Source organism: Cygnus atratus, chromosome Z (genome assembly GCF_013377495.2).
Source record: "Cygnus atratus isolate AKBS03 ecotype Queensland, Australia chromosome Z, CAtr_DNAZoo_HiC_assembly, whole genome shotgun sequence".
NCBI lineage: Eukaryota > Metazoa > Chordata > Aves > Anseriformes > Anatidae > Cygnus > Cygnus atratus.
The window spans coordinates 74254216-74274941 of NC_066396.1; the positions used below are offsets into that span (position 1 = coordinate 74254216).

General features: G+C 41.9%; 1 protein-coding gene and 1 long non-coding RNA gene across 4 annotated transcripts; one reads left to right on the top strand and one right to left on the bottom strand.

The window, feature by feature from the left end:
* Positions 1–656: 656 nt before the first annotated feature.
* INIP (INTS3 and NABP interacting protein) lies at positions 657–12934 on the bottom strand. Of its 3 annotated transcripts, none has more exons than XM_035564541.2 (5): positions 12804–12934; positions 12034–12119; positions 4728–4830; positions 2124–2214; positions 657–1065 (listed from the first exon to the last, which is right to left on the bottom strand). In XM_035564541.2, exons 2-5 carry the CDS (start codon positions 12056–12058, stop codon positions 970–972), a joined length of 315 nt encoding a protein of 104 aa, XP_035420434.1. In that variant the 5' UTR covers positions 12059–12119; positions 12804–12934; the 3' UTR covers positions 657–969. The 3 variants fall into 3 exon arrangements, with proteins under 3 accessions (XP_035420434.1, XP_035420435.1, XP_035420433.1); XM_035564542.2 differs by lacking the exon at positions 12804–12934 and adding an exon at positions 12233–12493; XM_035564540.2 differs by lacking the exons at positions 12034–12119; positions 12804–12934 and adding an exon at positions 11526–11792.
* Positions 12935–14415: 1481 nt separating this feature from the next.
* On the top strand, positions 14416–18119 carry LOC118257010 (uncharacterized). The gene is made up of 3 exons (XR_004781433.2): positions 14416–14497; positions 17265–17407; positions 17931–18119. It is a non-coding gene; the product is annotated as an uncharacterized LOC118257010 (long non-coding RNA).
* Positions 18120–20726: the final 2607 nt, after the last annotated feature.

Here is a 20726-nt window from a genome sequence, read left to right on the forward strand (position 1 = left end):
TTTTCACTTAATTTCTCTTTAAATCTTCCCTCCATAGGAAAAGCAATCAAGTTACGAGTATAATTTTAGTAATAAAGTTGTAGGTATGTAAGAATGTCTATGTAAGGACTACTTTTCCCTGTAAGTTATTTTATACTGGTAGCATAACCACAATTACAAAATTAAGATTTTCTTACAGCATGGAGCTAGAATTGGTTGCCACAGATAAAAAAGAGCAAGGAAGAAAACAAACAGAAATGAAACACACCATGTATTGAAAAGGACATGACTAAAATTATGGTCTTCTGAACTGAATTGTCCTGGCACACAACGCGTTTATTCTGAAATGTCCAGAGAAATTAAGAGGCTTTTATTTTGTCTGTTGAAAGACTGTTTGAAGCAATTGCTTTTTCCCCTTCTTGGTGACTTCAATTCGTTTTCATTGTTCACAAAATAAAGAGACAGGCACACTATATCTAAGGGCTCTAGAAGACCAGGGAATGCTACAACAGCAAACAATACACTTGATAATGTCTCTGCATATGGCAAAAAAGAGTGACCAACTGATGCATTTGATAAATTCATGTCTGTTTCGACGGACAAAAGTGACTTTCTATAATTCATTAAGTCAAATATACACAATAATAAAGAACACAAATGCTGATAAAGTATCCATCTTTTGGTGACCCTGGTTTGGACATTTATTCAAAGGAAGCACAGAAACAGGGAAGAAATTTGCAAGCGCCATGCACTTGACACACCCAGGAAGTCTTATGGCTGACTTTGACTTGACAAAGGAACAGAAATATGGGATAAAAATCTCTGTTCAACAACACTGCTGTTTCATTATTTGAGCTCATACTCCCACAAGGCAACCACAAGAATCCAGAACGAAGCAGTATTTGAGATACAAAAGTAAACGAATTAAAAGGTCTGACAGTTCCCGCTACGGACAAAATCAGACTTGGCAGTTCTGAGAAACAGCATCAGTCATTCTGCCTCGAGTCGAGGTAAGACAGGAAGAATAAGATTTCCAAATGCAGAGTCTTGAGTTATGAAGTATCCTGAGGAATGTGCGTGTGCATGCTGGAAAAAAGGAAAATATTTGTTAAAGCATAACTCCCTGCAGCACTAATATGATTCAAGACTTTATAGATTCTGCAGCATTAACTACGTTTTTCTTCCAGTCTGCTCTTCAGCCCTGATACCCAAATTCAAAAACAGTATTTTAGATCAGACACATCTGAACAGGGCCCATCAGGGGTATGAATTTGCACATTCCCTGCTGTGCCCTTTTTGGAAAATCCCACAGAGGTGAGGACATTGGTAAGTGAACTGCTGAACATTCTCCTCCGAGACCCCACGCTTCCACTCCCATCCATAACCAACTTACAGGTCTTGGTACAGATGCCGCATATGACTCTATGCCAGAAGTGTGCATCAGTAGTGTCACACACGCTGAGGCTACACATACAAATGCTGTGTGAGCAGACACATCCTGCAACACCAGCCTTCTGCTCACATGATGTATATATATGCTTGCACACTATTATTTCCCTCTGATCATCGCTCACAAGGCTGTATTTGGGATACTGTGCTCAGTTTTGGGTTCTCCAGTGTGAGACACAAGCTGGAGGGAGTGCAACAGAGAGCCAAAGAGCTGGCTGAGTGCTGGAGCTCTCAACATCCAAGGGGAAGATGAGGGAACTGAGCTTATGTAGTCAGAAGAGAAGGCTGAGAGAAGATCTTAGGCTCTTTTCAGTTACCTGGTGAGGGGTATAGAGAAGACAGCTAGACTTGGAGGCAAGAAAGACAGTGAGAAGCGTGACTAGTATGACTAGTTCTCCCTACAATTCATGAGACATTTGTAAATCCGGTGAAACTGACTCCCGACAGAGATGTACAGAACATCTATGATTATACTACAGGTTACATTCCCAAACTATATCAAGAGAGAAACAGCTGATAGATTTAAACCTGTTTCATAACAGAAGGTGAAACTTCACTCGTGACAAATGTATGAAACCTAACCTCTAAAAGTGTTTTTTCATTCTCTCTAGGTGAGAGAAAGCAGGACTGCTCTCTGAAAGGATGAGCATCTAAAACACAGCCAAGCTGGACTGAAGCTGACTGTATCAGCTTACCTGCAGTGCAGCCTTCTGCTGTGCTGCGATGTGCTGTTGCTCAGCATGATCACGGAAATCCTTGTTTAGTGGTGATCTTGCAAGTGCAATGCTGCAAAAAAGAACAAGATGGTACGATACATACCCTCAGATAAAATTGTCCTTACCGTTCTAGACATAGGTTCCATGACTTCTGCAGCTCAGGATTTACTTGGCGTATGGCCGGACATCTTTAACTATTGTTTGGGAAACTGTTATTTGTTAACATAAGGGAGAAAGGGAAAATGGAGTGATCACAGCTATATCATTTGACCTAGCAGAAACAACTGATGCCAAGCTAATCCTGTAAGGCTTACAGTTCTGAATTCTGTTGTGGATTTCGCCCATGGGTCGAGTCCCACTGAAGTCAGTGGAACCAGTGGGGTACAACCTTTGACGATGTCAGTAATTTTTAAAACTACAGCTTTGTGTTTTCACCATTACTCAGTCACTCAGTGACTGTTCTAGTAACTGTGACAAACAGAAGCACTAACAAGAGCTCTGCAGTCTTCAGTATAAAACCAGTTCTTCAGCAGGTGGGCAGCAGATTACTGCTTGTGGTAAAAAAAAGCTTCCTATCGACATAACTGAAATAATGATCCCCCCATGATAGCTTATGATACCTGCAATTGATTTTGCTTATGTATCCCAGTGCAGTGTACATTAAGTTTCAAATTAAAGTTTCAAAGTATGTTTTCTTTTCTTTTGGATCTTAAGACTTGTTCACCTTGCTAAACAAAACGAAGAAATTAAAAGGAGACTCTCCTCCCCGCCCACTAATTAACATGAGCAGTCATCCTCCAGATAGAAATCAGTGTGGACTGCCATCAGAGCTGCACTGCAAGCAGTTGACACCTACCTCTCAAATTGCTTCTGGAGACTGGTGCTAGAAGTTCAGCTCTGCTTACTCGTAGAGACAAAAGTAGGATGTACAAGGGATCCAAGGAAACTCATCAGCTGATTTTTCCTAGCAGCTCCAATGTCAACAGCTGATTTACTAAATCAGTTTTCCAAAATCAGCCAGGCTTATGAAAAGACCTTTAGCTAAACCTAGACTTAAATGCATAATGAAAGCTAAGTAGTAATCCTCTAAACATATTTTGTGACAAATACTAAGATAGGCATCTGCTGGAGAAAGGTACTAACTTTATATAAAATGTAAGATTTTCAGTCATTTTGAAGGTATTTAATTCTGTATCCTCTAACTTTTCAATATGATTTTTGTAGATAATCTTAAGACCTCATCACAAACTGACACTTTTCAAGAAACGTTTTCTGGTTTTAGATAGAGGATTCCCATATACTAGGGCTAGAGACCAGTAACTCATTCACCCTTATACAGACTGTGCCACTACTGTGCTTTACGTACATCAAGTGTTTCTCTGCCAAATTTACAGAAATTCCACGGTCTTATTTCTGACGACTGTGTGGCTTAAAGCCCACAGCACAAGATCCCTGCCATAGAATCGTCAGTTGCTCAAATCCATGCATCAGCCCAACATGGCAAAGCAGAGAGTCTGACTGCTAGTTTGTCCCCCCTTGAAATTCTAGTTTCTAATTCCACTCACTAGCATATACTTTATGTAATTAAGGAAAAAAGAAACCAAACAAGCACTTATTGAAACTCTGCTGGACTTGCAATTACATGTGGAAATGCTGTTGGAAATGCCAGGACTCAGCGGCTGTACATATTGGTATGACTATTTCTACTTCCTCTCTAATCGGTAGCTGTGCCTGAGTGGTACCTGCACGTGGAGTTACATAAGAGATCTAACTGAGGCAGCTTCACATATTCTGCACAGTTTGTGACAGTATGAAGGAGTTAAAGATGATCTAAAATCTCCTTCAGAAAAGCAGCAGGCAGCACCTAGACTGTACTCCGAGTGTCTAACTACTGTACAGATGCCCTACGTAACGCTGTGTCTAGAACACGGCATTGCACATGCTTCTTGCCAGCCCTAAAGCACAACAACCCCCATTTCTCCATGTAAGCTAGTGTATGATTTTCTAGTTACTGAAAATGACAAAAATCCTTTCTTTTTTTTTTCCTTAAATGGGAGATATTCCAGTGACAGCTTCTAAACTCAAATTAAGATCATTACACCTCACGGTGCCGAATTATAATTACAATTCAGCATCTTTTACAAAAAGATCTGCAGTAATATAAACTGGCTCTGGCTTGCATGCAGGGAGTTTCAAGGATAATTCACTCCTTGCACACAGTACCCTGAAACTAATGGTCTGCTATCTGCGTTCCTTAGAGCATTTTAGCTTAATAATTAAATGCTTTCTACATACCTACTCCCTGATTCTTCTTTAAGGTAGACTTCAATACAGTTGAATAAGCGTACCTGTTTCTCCCCCTCTCAAACAGAAATTAAGCAAGCCAAAATTCAAGGTCTGTAAAAATTTTTAAATATTAATGTGTTCTTAGCATGCAAGGTCTCTCTGACTAGTTATTGAGCATGGCGAACAAACACTTCTGTTAAGTGTTTATACAAGTTTACAGCTCACTTGCTATTTCTTTTTTCCCCTTTGATTTAACCAGTGATGTCTGAACAACTCCAAAAAAAATATATAAAATACCTGGCTCCGGGGTGATTTGTGGAAGACTGGTTTTGCATAAGTAACTTTCTCTTCTCCTTGTCTAGTTCTGCCAGGATTGCAACCCTGTTTTTATTCTGGAAACCTGGTGAGAATGACAGAAAAACATTAGAAAGATTTACTTCATTTTTATGGTCCAACTCTAACCTTGTGGAATTAAAAATCCAGCACAGTATGACTGTGGTGGTTTTACTCGGGTGGGCGGCCGAGCTCCACCACAACTGCTCTCTCACTCCCCCTCCTCAAAGAGGAATGGGGAGAAAATAGGATGAAAAGGGCTCAAGGGTTGAGATAAGGACGAGGAGATCGCACAGTAATTATCGTGACGGGCAAAACAGACTCAACGTAGGGAGATAGTAAGATTTATTGCCTATTACTAACAAGCTAGAGAAGCGAGAAACAAAGGAAAGAAACCAAAAGCACCTTCCCCCTCATCCACCCTCTTCCACCTCCTCCCCCCCGAGCGGCGCAGGGGAATGGGGGAATGGGGGTTATGGTCAGTCTATAGCGCTTCTTCTCCGCTGCTCCTTCTCGGTCACTCTCGTCCCCTGTGCTGTGGGGTCCCTCCCACGGGATGCACTCCTTGCTGAACTGATCCGGCGTGGGCTGCCCACAGGCAGCAGCTCTTCAAGAACTGCTCCAGATATGGGTCCGTACCACGGGGTCCATCCCTCAGGAGCGAACTGCTCCAACCTGGATCCCCCATGGGCAGCAGCTCCTGCCAGGTCACCTGCTCCTGCGTGGTCTCCTCTCCACGGGCTGCAGGTCCAGCCTGGAATCTGCTCCGGCAGGGGTCCTCCACAGGCCGCAGCCTCTGTCAGTGCAGGTCCACCTGCTCCACCGTGGTCTCCTCCACGGGCTGCAGCGCAGAACCCTGCTCCACCGTGGTACTCCACGGGCTGCAGGGGGACAGCCTGCTCCACCATGGTCCTCACCACAGGCCGCAGGGGACTTCTGCTCCAGCGCCTGGAGCACCTCTCCCCCTCCTCCTTCACTGACCTTGGCGCCTGCAAGGCTGTTCCTCACTCCTCTCACTCTCCCAGCTGCTGTGTGGCGCAGCAGTTTTTTTTTTTTCCCTGTCTTAAATATGCTCTCACAGAGGTGCAAAACAACATCACTTATTGGCTCGGCTCTGGTCAGCAGTGGGGCCCTTACCAAACATGGGGCAGCTTCTAGATCCTTCTCACAGAAGCCACCCCTATGGCCCCCTGCTACCAAAACCTTGCCGTGTAAACCCACTACAATGACATTATGATGAATACACTAATCTTCAAAGCTTTGCTCTCATCTGAAAGGCTATTAATAAATAGGTTTAATTTACCTCGTCTCATTTTATAACATGAAATACCTTCCTTAAGATATCATACATATTAATACATTTTAAAACACAGGTTTCTATCGCAAGTTAGATCCTACTACTCCTTCCCAAGTCACCTCTGGAGCTATGGCCATGGTACATGATCAAATAACTTCCCTTTCAAAGAAAAGGTAAACTTACCAGATTCTAGATTTGAACGCAGTCACTGAAAGTACAACTGAATGATACCAGTGTAATATGCACACAGGGACTAATTTTTCATGCCAGCAAACTTAAACTATAGTACAGGTTTTATATAAGTAACAGGTAAGAATGAGACCACTAATAAGCTTGCAAATGTGCTTGTACGTTAAGTAACAGCCTGTTATTCAATCCATGGAGAAAGGTTTCAGTACACTGATGCCCTTATATATACAAACTATCCTTAGCCTGAGTTTGGAGAATGCCCACAACGCTAGAACAGAGAAGAAAAATTATATTGTCTGTAGACAACACCAGAAAGTGGCCTTTGTTTGTCTGCATGTCATTCTCTGATATCAGAAAGGGACTTGTATTGTAGAGAAGGGGTCCGGAAGTAGAGTGATCGAAGGAATTCAGAAAATGCCTAAAATGGCTGCCATTGATGTATTTTCGAACTTGTCTTTAAACAAAAATGTGGCCAGACAGCCGTGCTTACACAGGACTCTTACATGGTAAAGGACCTCACTGTATCCCAGTGGTAACTATGTTGTGGCTACCAAATAAACCAGATATACAGGTGCCTGCTGTGGCCCAGTACGCCATGTACAGCAGAATGACTGTGGGCCACAGCTACAGAGAGAACTTTTGCAGGCCCCTGGGTCACTAGCATCACTCCTAATATCAAGAATGCAGACACTTCTTTATCTAATTCGCTGCTAGTCTCTAAAATACCAAGCCACTACAATATCATAAAAAGTAGGTGTAGGGGTCAAGTTCTCTCTCAATTTGCTCTGTATAAAAAGCCAAAGTAATTTCCACTGGAAACTTGCGGGTCGTGCCCTCAGGCCCCACCCTGGGTGCTACGCTGCATTAACATGAGTAGAAAAAATGGTAGCCCACATGCTGTTAGCAAGGCCGGATGAGTAACTCTTAGGGGGAGTATCAGCATACTGATGTACAGTGAATTAAAATGTATTTGCAGTACCTGCACTTAGAGTTCATTCCTTCTGAGAGATCTTTTGTTGCTGCTCTACTGCGTAATCCAATATTTCTTTTATCAGCACGCCTCAGTGAAGGAGACAATTATCAAGCAGAAATCTTCTACCCTAAATAATAATTTGCATCTTTATCGCCTTGCTATTAAACCCTCACCTTTTCCTTTTACTATGCCTAACATATGCTCCCCTATGACTCAGTGTCTCTTGATCCTTGCTTTCTGGAAAGGAGCTGAGTCATTCCATTACTTTTTACTGTGTTTTTATGCAAGATTGCCCACAATCACCTTTACATTTGTTAACAGATTTTAAATTAAACATAACTAGTTACTATTTTCACATTTTTCCATCTCTCCTTCACGTGTTACATTATTCCCACTTAAACTCTCTGTTTTGCAACTCTGTTGATTCACATCTTCAATGTTTCTCCCTGTTGTAGGTAACATACACTATCTTTTTTTTTTTGAGCACCCTGCAACTGTAAGGAGTTCAAGACATTGAAACATAGCTGGATGCACGCTCCAAGAGATGCAACAGCTATGAGATCTTGTCAACAAGCTAAGATTCAACACTTCTGAGTTGCAGCTAGCCCAGCCTATTCCTTTTCATAAACTCTGGAGACAATAGGACAACTGGAGTACAACAAAGTGGGCCTGAGCTAAAGTCATTATGTATGCATGCTCATTCTACACATCAGGCGAAATGATTAAAACTTGACATATTACTCAGTAGCCTTCTGCCAGCACTTGTTTATCCCGAAATGCATAAATCTAAGCTTGAAAGTCAAACGATATGGTGATTGAGGCAGAAAAAAAGATCACTTTTTAATATACATTACTATCAGCTAAAAATAAAGACTAAATATGCTTACATTTTATCATGAAGCAGATGGCATGATTCAGAAAGCTTTAAGGCATATGTAAGAATAAAATTTTAATAGAATTTTAAATGCTATTTTTTAGACTATGATCAGAAACCAAGCAAAATTATCACAGTCTTCCATTTTAGTGCAAGTCTTGCTACAGTATCATAGGCCAGAAACTCTAGAGGGATTCAGAAGTCCAGATAATTTTTCTACCCTCTCCTCCTCTACTGAGAAGAGGTTTGTTTTTTTTTTTGTTGCTCTGACACTCAGACAGCACCCATCAGCAACCTACTGTACTGAAGAAGTCATTTAAGAGAATTTGTTAATGATGAGTAGAAAAAAGCCTACTCGCCTACTTGAGGAAATGGAGGGATACAGCCAACACGTACATGTCAGAGCTCCCCAGCTAATAATGCAAGGGTCCTACAGGTGGTATTTTTAACTTATTTATAATGCAATATAAAACCTGCTCATTAAAAAGTTAATAATTGAGAGGGCAGGGCATGAGAAATCCATTTTTGTGATGAAAAAATGGCATCCTTACAAAATCATTCATCAAATCTGACAACATATTAGAGATTTCCCTTTAGATTCTTTCCTGCCCAGACTCCTAAAGCTTCAATAAAGGCCGACCTGAAAAGCTATGTAAGTTTCCTACTTCAACCGTAAAGAAAGAAGCCTTCCATATGTAGATTTTATTCCCCCGTTCTGCTTTGTAGTACTAATAATGTGGACGTGTCAAATTAAAAAAAAAAAAAAAAAAAAAAAAAAGCCATCCTCAGTAAAGACCAGGCTTGCACCTATGAAAAGAAGCATGGATTTTCAAACACAGCAACTCTTACTAAACCTTTAAGTTTAGGCTTCCCCTAACTGGTAAAAGTTGCACTGCTGTTTCCAGTTTGAGCAGTGCATGAATATCCTCTGCAGCTTTGCAGGCCCAAGAGTCCAAACACAAGATAACCAAGAAGTTCAAGGCATCTAAACAGATTGGTAGCAGTGTTGGATGTCAAATTGAGGACCTGGATCTGCATCTCTAAGGTACCAGAGACATTTAAACCTGTTATTTTTGACATCTGTGTTTCTGACATCGAGCATTGTTTTATATGCTCTGTGAAACAAAAGATGTATTAATAATTTTGTCAGTTAACTTGAGTTACTGAGGTAAATATTAACATTTTCTCTGTCCCCCAAACAACATCTGCATGTATCAGTGAATGTAAGTCACTGATTGCTCTATGGCTGCGAAGTTCTCCAGGGAAGGCAACAGCCTTCGGGCAAGGCTCAGATGCAGAGCAGAACAGTTGGTAGATGACATAACCCACAGCAAAACACCATGATCTTCCTGTTTAACAGGGACTCAACGAACAGAATGCCAAACCTGCCTGCTCAGGCTGTGTTACCTGAACGTGCTTGCATATCTCTAGGCCAAAAGAGTAAACAACCACCAGGATAGAAAGAGACCCTGCAGAACTGCTACAACTTGAAGCTTCCAAGACTTATTTCAAGGGCTTGTTTCTTCCATTATACCAGAACTCTTCTTCCCCAGAGTTTAGCCCTGTCTGAAGCACTTCTTCCATCTGTGGGGACCTAAACTAAAGTTCCTCCTGGAGCACAATGACATTTCCCTGATCTGAGGGCTTCCTCTAGGGGAGCTCACACATGCAGCAAAGTCTTTGATTTGGTAGCATGCAAGGTGAGCTTTGGCTTTGCTGTGCACAAACAAAAGCATTACAATAGCAAAATAATTAATGCATGTTGCATACGTACCGTGAGGGTACACTGCAGAAGCATCGTACTACCACGTGCTTGAAATTAATTTCTGTAAAATCAGAAGCTGATCGTTTCTTTTCTACCAAAGTCCACCACTACAGTCTATGAACTCCTGTTCTGGACAATATGCACCATGCTGAAAGCCTTTCCTTTTCTTTTAAATACTGTAACCAGTTTCATGCAATCAGTGTAATCAGTTTCACGTGATACTAAAGCCCTGAAATATGGCTTTCATTAAATCCTATCTGGTTTTGCTGTACAAAACAGCTGCAGCTCCTCATCTTTGAGATTCTAATAACGGAGTGCTTTCACAACAGAGACCGATGAGCTAAAGGAAGTCCAGTCCAAAAAATCTTAACCTTTGCAGTCTGAGGCTGCAATTATCAGTAAGCTGAATCAAGTCCATCTAAGATAATAACCAGTTCTGATTAGAGGGAAAGAAACAATTCGGTACAAAAAAATCTGAGAGCAGTCTATGTGTGCATAACGCTAGTGTTTCATTCACCATTATAGATAAATCTGAGCAAGTTCACAGCTCTTCCAAGGAGCATTTCAGAAAACCCCTCTTCTAATTGTCCAAGCAGGAAATGACAGAGTGAATTGCTTGAACTGCAGCAATATATGTACCATGCAGAAAGATGAAAACAAAGTGTTTGTCTCATTCGTTTTCACTATTAGGCTGCATCTGGCCAGGAGAAAGCCACAGAGGCCTTGAACTGTTGAACATATTTACCTGTGCCTTTCTATTTTTCTTTATAGGCCCATTTAGATGGTGTAAATCAATAGTGTTTCTTGCCTCCTTTGTGAAAATAATTTTCATTTTATAATTAAACAGTTCATTTGGTGAGTCTCTAAAAGACAGACCATTGGAATCTTTTATACTTTGGGCTATCAATTTACAAGCCTGTGGAATTTGGGGGGAAGCAAACCCAAGGCACTTTGACACTAAAATCCTCTCCTCTTTCCCTATAAATTCACACATTTAAGAAAAAACAGCTTTTAGGTCTATATGACAACATTCTACTCCTTGCAATGATGCTCACTTGGTGTTTACAAACTAAAGCAAGATTTATTATTGTGTACAAAAAGTTTTTCAGAGTTCAAATGTGCAAAGAGACGACTATCTGCCATCTGCAATACTATTCTCTCTGCACTTTTACAGAAGCCAGTAAATTGTACAAAAGCTAACTTCTGTTGGTCAAGTAGCAAGTAAAATATGTCTTTCGACCAACACATTCCTTCTGTGCTTGTTTTGAAATTTTGAAAGCACTGAAAAAACAAAACAAACAAAAGGGAATTGATCTGGTAGTCCTTCAAAGTGTCTGCGCTCCAGAATTTATCACACCCAGCTTTGTAGGACTGCTTTCCCGGATAAGGATACTCACATACCAAAGCGCTTGAAGGCGTCTCACGTTACCGGGAATCTGAACTCTGGACTCATTTCTCATCACCAGTACCTAAAGAACCACACCTTGGAGGCTTTTTTCTCCTCAGCTTTTCCATACAAGACAGAAGGTTCCGAGTTTGGCTGAGGTTTCCAGAAAGCACCTCTAGAGGGCGATTTAAGTCCCTCTTTCGATTTACTGTCCCAGGCATGTGGTCTCCCCAGCCCCTCTAAGCATCTCTGTGAGATGGATTGACCATTTCCCTGCCTTCAACGATTTTACTGATGCAATGCTGATGCGTCACCATGTGAAGAATCGCTTCATGGGAATCATCATGATGATTTTGTTTGGCTTTTCCTCCTAGGCTATCTTGCTGTCTGCCCCTGACAGCTACTGCTGCCGGGGCCTTGCTGCTCCCATCATGACGTGGAACAGCCGGGACTTGTGGCTGTTCCTCGCTGTCAGTGAGCTGCAGGGTGGTCAGTGCTCGGTGTTTTACCTGAGAGCAGTCCTCAGGAAGCAGCCATGGGACGAATGTGAAGGGATGACCGGAAATTCAGAGCTCCTGGCGGTGCCAGGGTCGCTTTACAACCGCGTAACGCATGCCTTCTTCTCACATTGCTGCTTTCAGCCCCAGCACCCTGCCCTTCTTCCTTCACTTCTTTTTTTTTTTTTTTTTTTTTTTCTCTTTCCACGAACAGAACTCATGGTTTCGGTGACCTCGCTGGCTCCCTGCCCACTGCCTTCCCCATCCAGCACCTGAGGTAAAACCTACCTTGTCCCGAGGGGTTCGCTGCCATCCTCCAGCTCCCAGCCCTACCTTCGGCCGGCTGCGGTCCGAACGTTTAACCCCACAGATCTCTGGAAAAAAAAAAAAAAAAAAAAAAAAAAAAAACAGGCACAACGCGAGGTCGGTTTACTCTGTAAAAGTTTGTATTTTATTCTGTGACGGATTTTATTGTTACGGATTTTACTTTGTTACGGACTCCACAAAAGCCTCAGCTGCGGGGAGGCAGATCCCTGACACGACGCCTTGCTGAAAACGTTTAGCGCTGTTTTTATTGTTCTGCTCCAAATTTTTTTTTTAAGCGGAAACAACGTGAGTCGTGGCTGATTTATTTATTTATTTTTTCCATTTTTGATTTTTTTATTCACGTTTTATGAATAACCTTTAGGGCCACACCGGGGGGGTGGGGGGCAACCCCCCCCTCAGGCAGGAATGAACTCGCCTTCTCAGCCTTCTCGCCCCCCTCCACCCCCCCGCCGTCGGGAATGGTCTCTCCCGCTCACCTCACCCCTCTCCCCCCCCCCCGCCCTACGCGAAATGGTTTCTCCCGCTCACATCTCCCCCCCCCCCACCCCGCCGCAGGAATGGGCTCTCCCGCCACGGCCAGGCCCGGTTCGGTGCCACCTGCGGGAGGGCCCCGGCCCCCCCCGCCCCCCTCAGCCCCCTCCCGGCTCCCTCCCGGCTCCCTCCCGGCCACCGCCCGGCCACCGCCCGGCCACCGCCATCCCCATCCCCCCCTCCCCCCCCCGTTAACTCACGGTACGCGCTGCCCGCTCATGACGTCACGCACCCTTGGCGGGCGGCACGGGAAGGCGTCATGATGGACGGGTCACGCTGGCCAATCGGCTTCCATCGCAGCGGGAGGGCCCGCCCCCCGCCTGGTAACCAAGGCAACAGGGCAGAGCCCGCGCCTACCTCGGGCCTGGCCCGGCCGCGGGGACTTAACGCAGGCCCCTGGCTTGTCAATAAGGCAGTCACGCGGCCTGTTGTGGTTTTAAATACAGGATTATTATTTTACAGGCAGTAAATTTTCATAAAATAAAGTTGTTTTTTAACCACATTGGAAATAAAAATTATATAAAGTCCTCTGTCGTTTCTGGTGTTATTTCAAGGGGTCTCCTTAATAGTGAGATTTTGGGTCTTGATGGTGTGAAATAACTTTTTTTTTTTTTAACCATATTGGAAATAGAAAATATATACAGTAATCTGACATTGTTTCAGGTGTTACTTCAAGGGGTCTCCTTAATACTAAGATTTTGGGTCTTGATGGTGCGAAGTAAAGTTGTGGGTTTTTGTTTTGTTCTGTTTTTTAACCATATTGGAAATAAACTGTATAAAGTCAGCTGTTGTTGTTTCTGGTGTTATTTCAAGGGGTCTCTTTAATACTGAGATTTTGGGTATTGAAGGTGTGAGGTGGGGTTTGTATTGGGCATCCTGACCCACCACGGGGGATCTCAAACCTGGTATCGTGTCTCTCATGCACCACAAGCCTTTAAAATGCATCTGCTGCCTCTTTCAGCAAGTCTTACCAGTCCCTAACTTAAAAGACAGTTTCCTGGCTAAAAGCGGAATGAGGGCTTGTTAAAATCAGAGTTGTTTTAGTTAGGGTGGAATTACTCATATTGGTAAGAATGTAGGGAGGGTGCCTGCCAAATGCCACGCTGTTCCATTATCTTGGACAACCAGATATATGCTTAATTGTCGAAGAGAAATGACATTTTTTTAAAAAAAACTTCCGCTGCGGCCAGCTGCAGCAGATGATGTGGAAATAATATTTCAGGGGAGTGTACAGAACATATAAAAATCCTATTGGTATCTGCAACATTCATTTGACCTAAAATAGCACATTTTTCATGTATTGTGCATGCAAATTCTGGGAGAGGGAATGTCCTGATGACCAAGTATGCTGCCTGGCTGTACACGCATTCATACTTTTCAAAGCCTTGCTAAGAGTGAAAATGTTAAACCTGGACAAGTTAGAGAGATGTCTAGAGACTTGTAATTTCCACATTTAGAATTTGGCTACCTGGACTTTTTGCCTGGTAAAGCCAGTCTCTGTGTGTTTGTGTCTTAATGAAACCCCAACCAGCACCTGAGCAACCAGCAAATAGCTGACAATCACAGGGACTTTTCTGTTTGCTTTAGGACTATTAAAGTTGTGTTAATACTGTTGAAGGCAAACATTGCTGCCATTTGCACATATGGGCATTATTTTCAAGTCTCTTTGCCTAAACAGCTGATTGAACTTCCCTGTTTCTGATTTTTTTTTCCTGTTTGCTTTGTTTTAATGATTTCTCATCGTATCTTAAGAGTTGTAATGTGTGCTGTTTTTTCTGCCTTTTAATTATGCTGTCTTGGGTGATCTGCAGTTCACTTCAGCGAGAGATTTTGCATGTCATCTGTTACCTGCTGAGAAGCATTGCAAGTGAAGAGCAGCGCAGAGCCCTGGCTGGTAACCCCACCTGATGCATTTCACTGAACACTTGTGCCAGAACCAAGATGTGATTTTGCAAAATTGCTATTTGAGAGGCTTAGCTGCTGGGCTCTTCCGTGACCCAGCTAACACTGGTGACAAAAATTTACTTAGTGGACTGTGGTCCTGGGCTGGGGAGCAAGGAAAGAGGGTAGAAAAAGGAAACATAGTAGGGCAATGGGGATGAGTCCTGAGCAAGGAAACAACTCAACTGTAGAAAGGTTGGGACTTGTTAATTCTGAAGTTTTGTTTAAGCATGATGAAAATTAATCGTAGTAGTAGCTTTGAGCATCTGTCTGAAAACATGGTGCTGCCTCAAGTCAAATGATTGGCTTTGAGGAGTTTCATATCAGTAAATTAATTTCCTCCTTGGGTTGTAGAAATAGGAACAAATGTATCCCTTGAAAGGAACAGAGTCTAATCTCTAGTACATCAGAATACTTTCATTTTCCCTCAAATTTCTCTTTTTTGTTCACCATATTCAAATAAAAGATTGCAAAATATAGCATTTATATAGCATCTATTAGGAAGTCATTACAAAATTTCCAGCAGAGTCAAGCATGTGCATGAGATTTAACTGGCTTGGGGCAAAAGCCTGCTCTCTGAAACCTCTGCAGCGAAAGACATGAGTTGTAGCACAGAGAAGGAAGGACTTTTTTTTTTCAAAATACAGTTGGATTTTAATTTTGGAACATCCTCTAGAATGGTCACACTGTGTATTATTTTCATATATGCTCATGAGCAGACAGATGCTAATGTTATCCTCTCCACGTAGAGCACAGGTGGAAAAAGAGAAAGGGGTCAAGGAGGTCTTTTAAACGGTAGGAAAAAAAGCCTTTCCTGCCACTGACCTGACAAACCAGACAAGCCTGACTGTCTGTCTGGTGTGGCCTCCAGCCTACCTTATTGTTTGTTGTCTGTACTGTCTGGAGTGTGCTATGCAGAAGAATCCTATCATTTAGGCTTTAAATAGAACACTTGATGAAAAGCAAGAAGGTTTTACATGTCTGGTCTGGTAAGTAAATTCAACCTGAAGATAGCCTCTTGCTAGTCATTTTAAACTCAGTTGACATTTAACGTCTCATTATCTAACAGGAAGATGAAGATGCATTAGAAAAAGAATGTTATGAAATAGCTGAAGAAGTCCTTCTCAGGCTCATACTGAGCACTTATGAAGCCATCTGCCATTATAAAAACATTCTAAGTGGTATTATTGGAGTACCTGCAATCCAGATCAGATCAGCAGTAACCTACTGGTGCTGCCTATCTTTAAATTTGTAAATAGCTTACCCTGCAGGTCACTTTCCATGATTACTGAGGAGTTTTTCCAATCCTTCCTATGAATGAAAACACCTTGCCACTAAATTCTATTGCTGACAAATAGTATATTTGCAGTTGTTTGTATTATCTGTCAAGTTAGGGATTGTTTTAAAGACTTTTTTTTTTAAGAGGATTTAAAAAAGCAATTGAGAAAGCACCCAGTTCTCAGAACCCACCACTAAACTGCTTCTACACTAACAACTGTGAGGGTATCTGAAACATAATACAACTCTACAGCACTGTGTAGGTTCTGTCCAAAACTCCTGTTCTTGCTTATTCTGGCCTTGGTCCCACCATCAGTAAAAATAACAGGAGATGTAACATAAACAGAACGCTCTCCATTTGTTGCCAAAGATGCTTAATAATAATGTATCTCAGCCCTGAATGAGAAAACAGATCTAAACACCAAAAGTAATATGAGTACTTCCTAAACTAATGCTGTCATAGTGGAGATGCCAAAGTATCCCTGTACAGCCCTGCTGTACCCCTGTCACAGGGGCACGAAAAGGCAAACTATAGGCCTTTCCTCTCTCTATTCAACCTGGTAAAATTCTGAAGAGGTAGCCTGTAGGATTTTGATTTCAGAGATATAAAGGCAGAACTATTTTCTCCGGGAAACTTAAACACACAAAACTGGTGACCTTTGTCTTGAAATGATGAGATTCTTGATCCCTACATTCGCTGTTTGTCCTCTTGCTTGGTTAGTGTTATACACGTGCCTGTCTTGTTTTATCTTGTTTTTAAGCTGAAATGATGTAAACATAAGAAACAGTTAAGATTTTGGTAGGAGAGCGTGCAATCTTTTTTTTCTGGTTAACCTGTGTTACAAGATGGGCATTGAATTTCAGTCTCTTTTCAGTTAATCACTGATTTTGATTCCCATTTTGTATTTTGTTCTGTTGCTTGCATGTTTCATGTCCTGATTGTTTTTAACTTGGTGAAAGTTTACAGAAAGAAGACTACCAATAAGTATGTCGAGGGAAATATTACAGTCCTAAAATTACACCACTGCAGTTAGTGGAGTGGAGAAGGAACTGGAGAATGGAACGTTACCATCTTTTTAATCAGTCATAACTTCTTAGCAGAATTGAGACATTTATTTATTCCAATGTTACTAGGAAAATAGATACTTTCCTTTCTCTGCTACTGGCTGTACATTCTTTTGCCTGCTGCTGGAGCCAGATGATCCACATGCTGATGCACTTAGAGATATCTATTTGTGTGTGGAAGAATTTTCCTGCAAGAAGTCAGCTACATGGCATACCTATTTGCTTTTTTGTTTCATATACAAAATATTTGGAGTTGCTTAGCTCCTCTGATAATGTTCGAACCATCACTAGTTCTAATACAGGTACGAGAACTTGCTGCTGACTCTTAACTTTTCAAATGCAAGTATTAAAATGTTCTACCTTCTGTCTTTTTGGAGTTCTAGCTCTTGGAATCAAGTGTTTATATAAGATTGTCATCTTCCATGTTAAAGAAAAAAAAAAAGGTTTCTCTCATGGCTAAAGAGGAAGTTATAACGAGCTTCTGCATGCAATAAGTTGCAGAGAAGACAGCAAAGAAAAGGTCAGTCAGTTGCACACTTTACAAATTACAAGTTTCATGTATTTTCATGATTTTTCATTTTTTCTCTTCTGGTTCTGAGTATGATAGTTTGCATCTGCTACTTAAAATATATACATTGCTGTTACACCTAGATTGCTGCCTAGAGGGATATTTACAGACTGAGTACTTGTTGAATTCAGAGGAAGGTAGGCATCTGCCTTGCAGTCTCATCTTCAGTCCTTAAGAGATTTACAGATACTATCACCTGTCTGCTTGGTTTGACAAAATCCATGCTGTTACCAGAAATGAGTTGTAGTGAACATTCATATTGAAATGATCCACGGATCTATACAGAAAAGACAGTTAACTGCTCAACAGTTAACTGCCTTGATTTTATAGCACGCTAGGTGCTGGAATTCTGAAATTTAAACATGACTACCATAGTGAGAATTTAGGAACATCACCATATTAATAATCATGAGGTTTCTATGTTTTCCTGGATATGAATCCTTCTGTTAATGTCTTCTGAACTTTTTCCAACCAGGTTACAGCTTGCTGCATTCATGACTGCATTTTACATACACGGATCCAGTTAGTTATTTGGAAGCATTTCTAAGTAGTTTGTGTCAGATGAAAAGACCAAGGATGACATGCTTCAGCTCCAAGCAGAAACCATTCAGGCAACACAGAGAAATGTGATCAGCAAGCAGAGAGGCATGTTGCCTGGCCATGCAGTATTCACAGGGAGCTAAACCAATAAATAAATTGCTAGAGCTTGGAACTTCATCTTTGTGTGTGGGAAAGTTGGAAGGTGACCTCACATCACTTCAGAAACTAGATATATGACCTCCTTAGCAACAAACATTATCTGAATCACGGAACCATTCGGGTTGGAAGGGACTTTGGGAGGTCTCCAGTCCAGTCTCCTGCTCAAAACACTGTCAGGCATGAAATCACATCAAATTGTTCAGGGCTTTACGCAGTCAGGTCTTGAAAATCTCTAAGGACAGAGAATGCACAATCTTTCTTGGCAACCTGTTCCTCTGAGGTGCCCTCATGGGGAAGAAGTTCTTCCTGACATCAATCAGAACTGCCTCTTTCAGTTCATGTCCTGTGTCTCTCACCCTCCTGCTGTGCACCACTGTGAAGAGCCCAGGTCCATCTCCTCCATCCCCCCCCTGCAGGGTACTGGGGGCTGCAGTTAAGTGCCCCTGAAGCTGTCTCTGCTCCAGGCTGGAAGAGCCTTGTCCCCAAAGTTTCTGTTTGCAAGGCAACTGCTCCAGTCACCAGCCATCTCAGCACCCTCCTCTGAACTCGATCTCCAGTTTCCCAGTGTCTTTCCTGTATTAGGGGGCCTAGAATCAGACACAATAGTTCTGCTGTGGTATAATGAGTGCCAAGGAGAGGGTGATAATCCCTGCTCTCCATCTGCTGGCTACACTGCTTGCTGTTCAGGCAGCCCAGGGTATTGTAGGTCTGCTGCTGCAAGGACACAGCAGGCTGGTGCTCAGCTTGCTGCCCACCAGGCCAATGGGTTTAGTGAGCGGGTCTTTTGTGCACGCACACAGCCACAGTGTGCCCAGGTTTCTGAATTTTGACAGTGTTGGTGTAAGCTTCCTCGACGGGCCTCCTTCAGAGAAGGTTTTGAGTCGGAACAAACAGCTGGGTGAAGATGCTTAAAAAGCTCTTGGTAAGTTGTAAACGGGCTCAGATGAAGGGAACTGGTTCCTGAGCAGCGTGGCAGATAGACGAACCTGCCTGCTGGCTAGTTTGTGCTGTTTCCTTTCCCTGAGAGATAAATTAGTTGCTGTTTCTTAAGTGTAACTAACACGGCATTCTTCACGGCCTCTTTCTCACTGGGGCCTGGGACTTGTTTTGGGTTTTTGAGTGTTAACAGCATTCAAACATTGCATAATATTAAGTAGCTACTTATAGCAAGGATTTTTTTTTTGTCATTGTGCTTGCTGGGATAAATAGCATTTCTTTGTGCAGTCAAAGTCCACAGTGCTGCACTCCCACACTTGTCCTGCTCGTGAGCTGACACCTGCAAAGCTTTGCTAGCCTAGCTTTAGGTGGCAGCGCTGCCCTTTTTGTTTCAACGGGCTGCACTCCCTCCCTCAGGAGAAGTTAAATGTGGGCAAAAATGCTCACAGCATCCGAGTCCTGTTTGGTCACATATACGAGTGCGTATTTTTATATTTCTATACACAGCTGTAAGGGATTATAGCAGCCTAACAGCAATCTGTCTCTTCTTCCCCCAGTAGCATGTTATTCTATTACGTCCAGTTAGCACTGAGCAAATTATTCACAAAGAATAATTTATCACAGATGCGCAGCTGCTTTATCTGCTCGGGGAATGTCTTAAAACAGACCATGATTATTTTTTTTTCTCCCCTTTGCTAACTATTCAGCAGTCACAAATGCTTTAACACGTCGTTAACTGAGGACAGATCAGTAAATTGTAATCTGCAGGGATCATTTCTGCAGGACTTGATGCCATCTCTCAGCTTGTTTAATCAAAGTATAATAGAGCCTGGATTTGAGGTTGCCTGAAAAAAATATATATACTTTTTTGTTTATCAACACAGGATCAGAGTAAAGCTTTTCAGTGCGTCTCCCTAGTTTCTTTTCAGTGCTTTTTCCTAATTTCTTTTAGTGCACTTTCCTAGGTTATTTTCAGTGCCTTTTTCTTTTTTCCATTCCTTTTACTAATTTTTTTTCAGTGCCTTTTCCTAATTCTTTTTTTCAGTGCATTTCCCTAGTTTATTTTAAACGCCTTTTCCTATTTTTTTAAATGCACTTGCTTATTTGTTTTCAGTGCCTTCTATTTTTCAGTGCATTTTCTAATTTTTTTAATCTCTTTTCCTAATTTCTTTCCAGTGCGTTTTCCTATTCATTTTTCAGTGCCTTTTCCTATTTTTTAGTGCATTTTGCTTTTTTTTTTTCAGTGCCTTTTCCTATTTTTTTTCAGTGCCTTTTCCTAATTCTTTTTGCAGTGCATTTTCCTAGTCTTTCCTTTCCTTTCTTTTTTTCTTTCCTTTCCTTTCCTTTTTTCTTTTCTTTTTTTCTTTTCTTTTTCTTTTCTTTCTTTTTTCCTTTTCTTTTCTTTCTTTTCTTTTTTTTTTCTTTTCTTTCTTTTCCTTTTTTCTTTTTTTTCTTTCCTTTCCTTTTCCTTTTTTCTTTTCTGTGCATTTTTCTAATTCTTTTCAGTGCCCTTTCATACTTGTTTTTTCCAGTTCGTTTTCCTAAAATTTTTCAGTACCCTTTCCTAGTTTTTTTTTTTTTCCCCCTCTCCCAGCTGCCCCCAGACCTCACAACCCCCCCCCCCCCCCCCCGCACC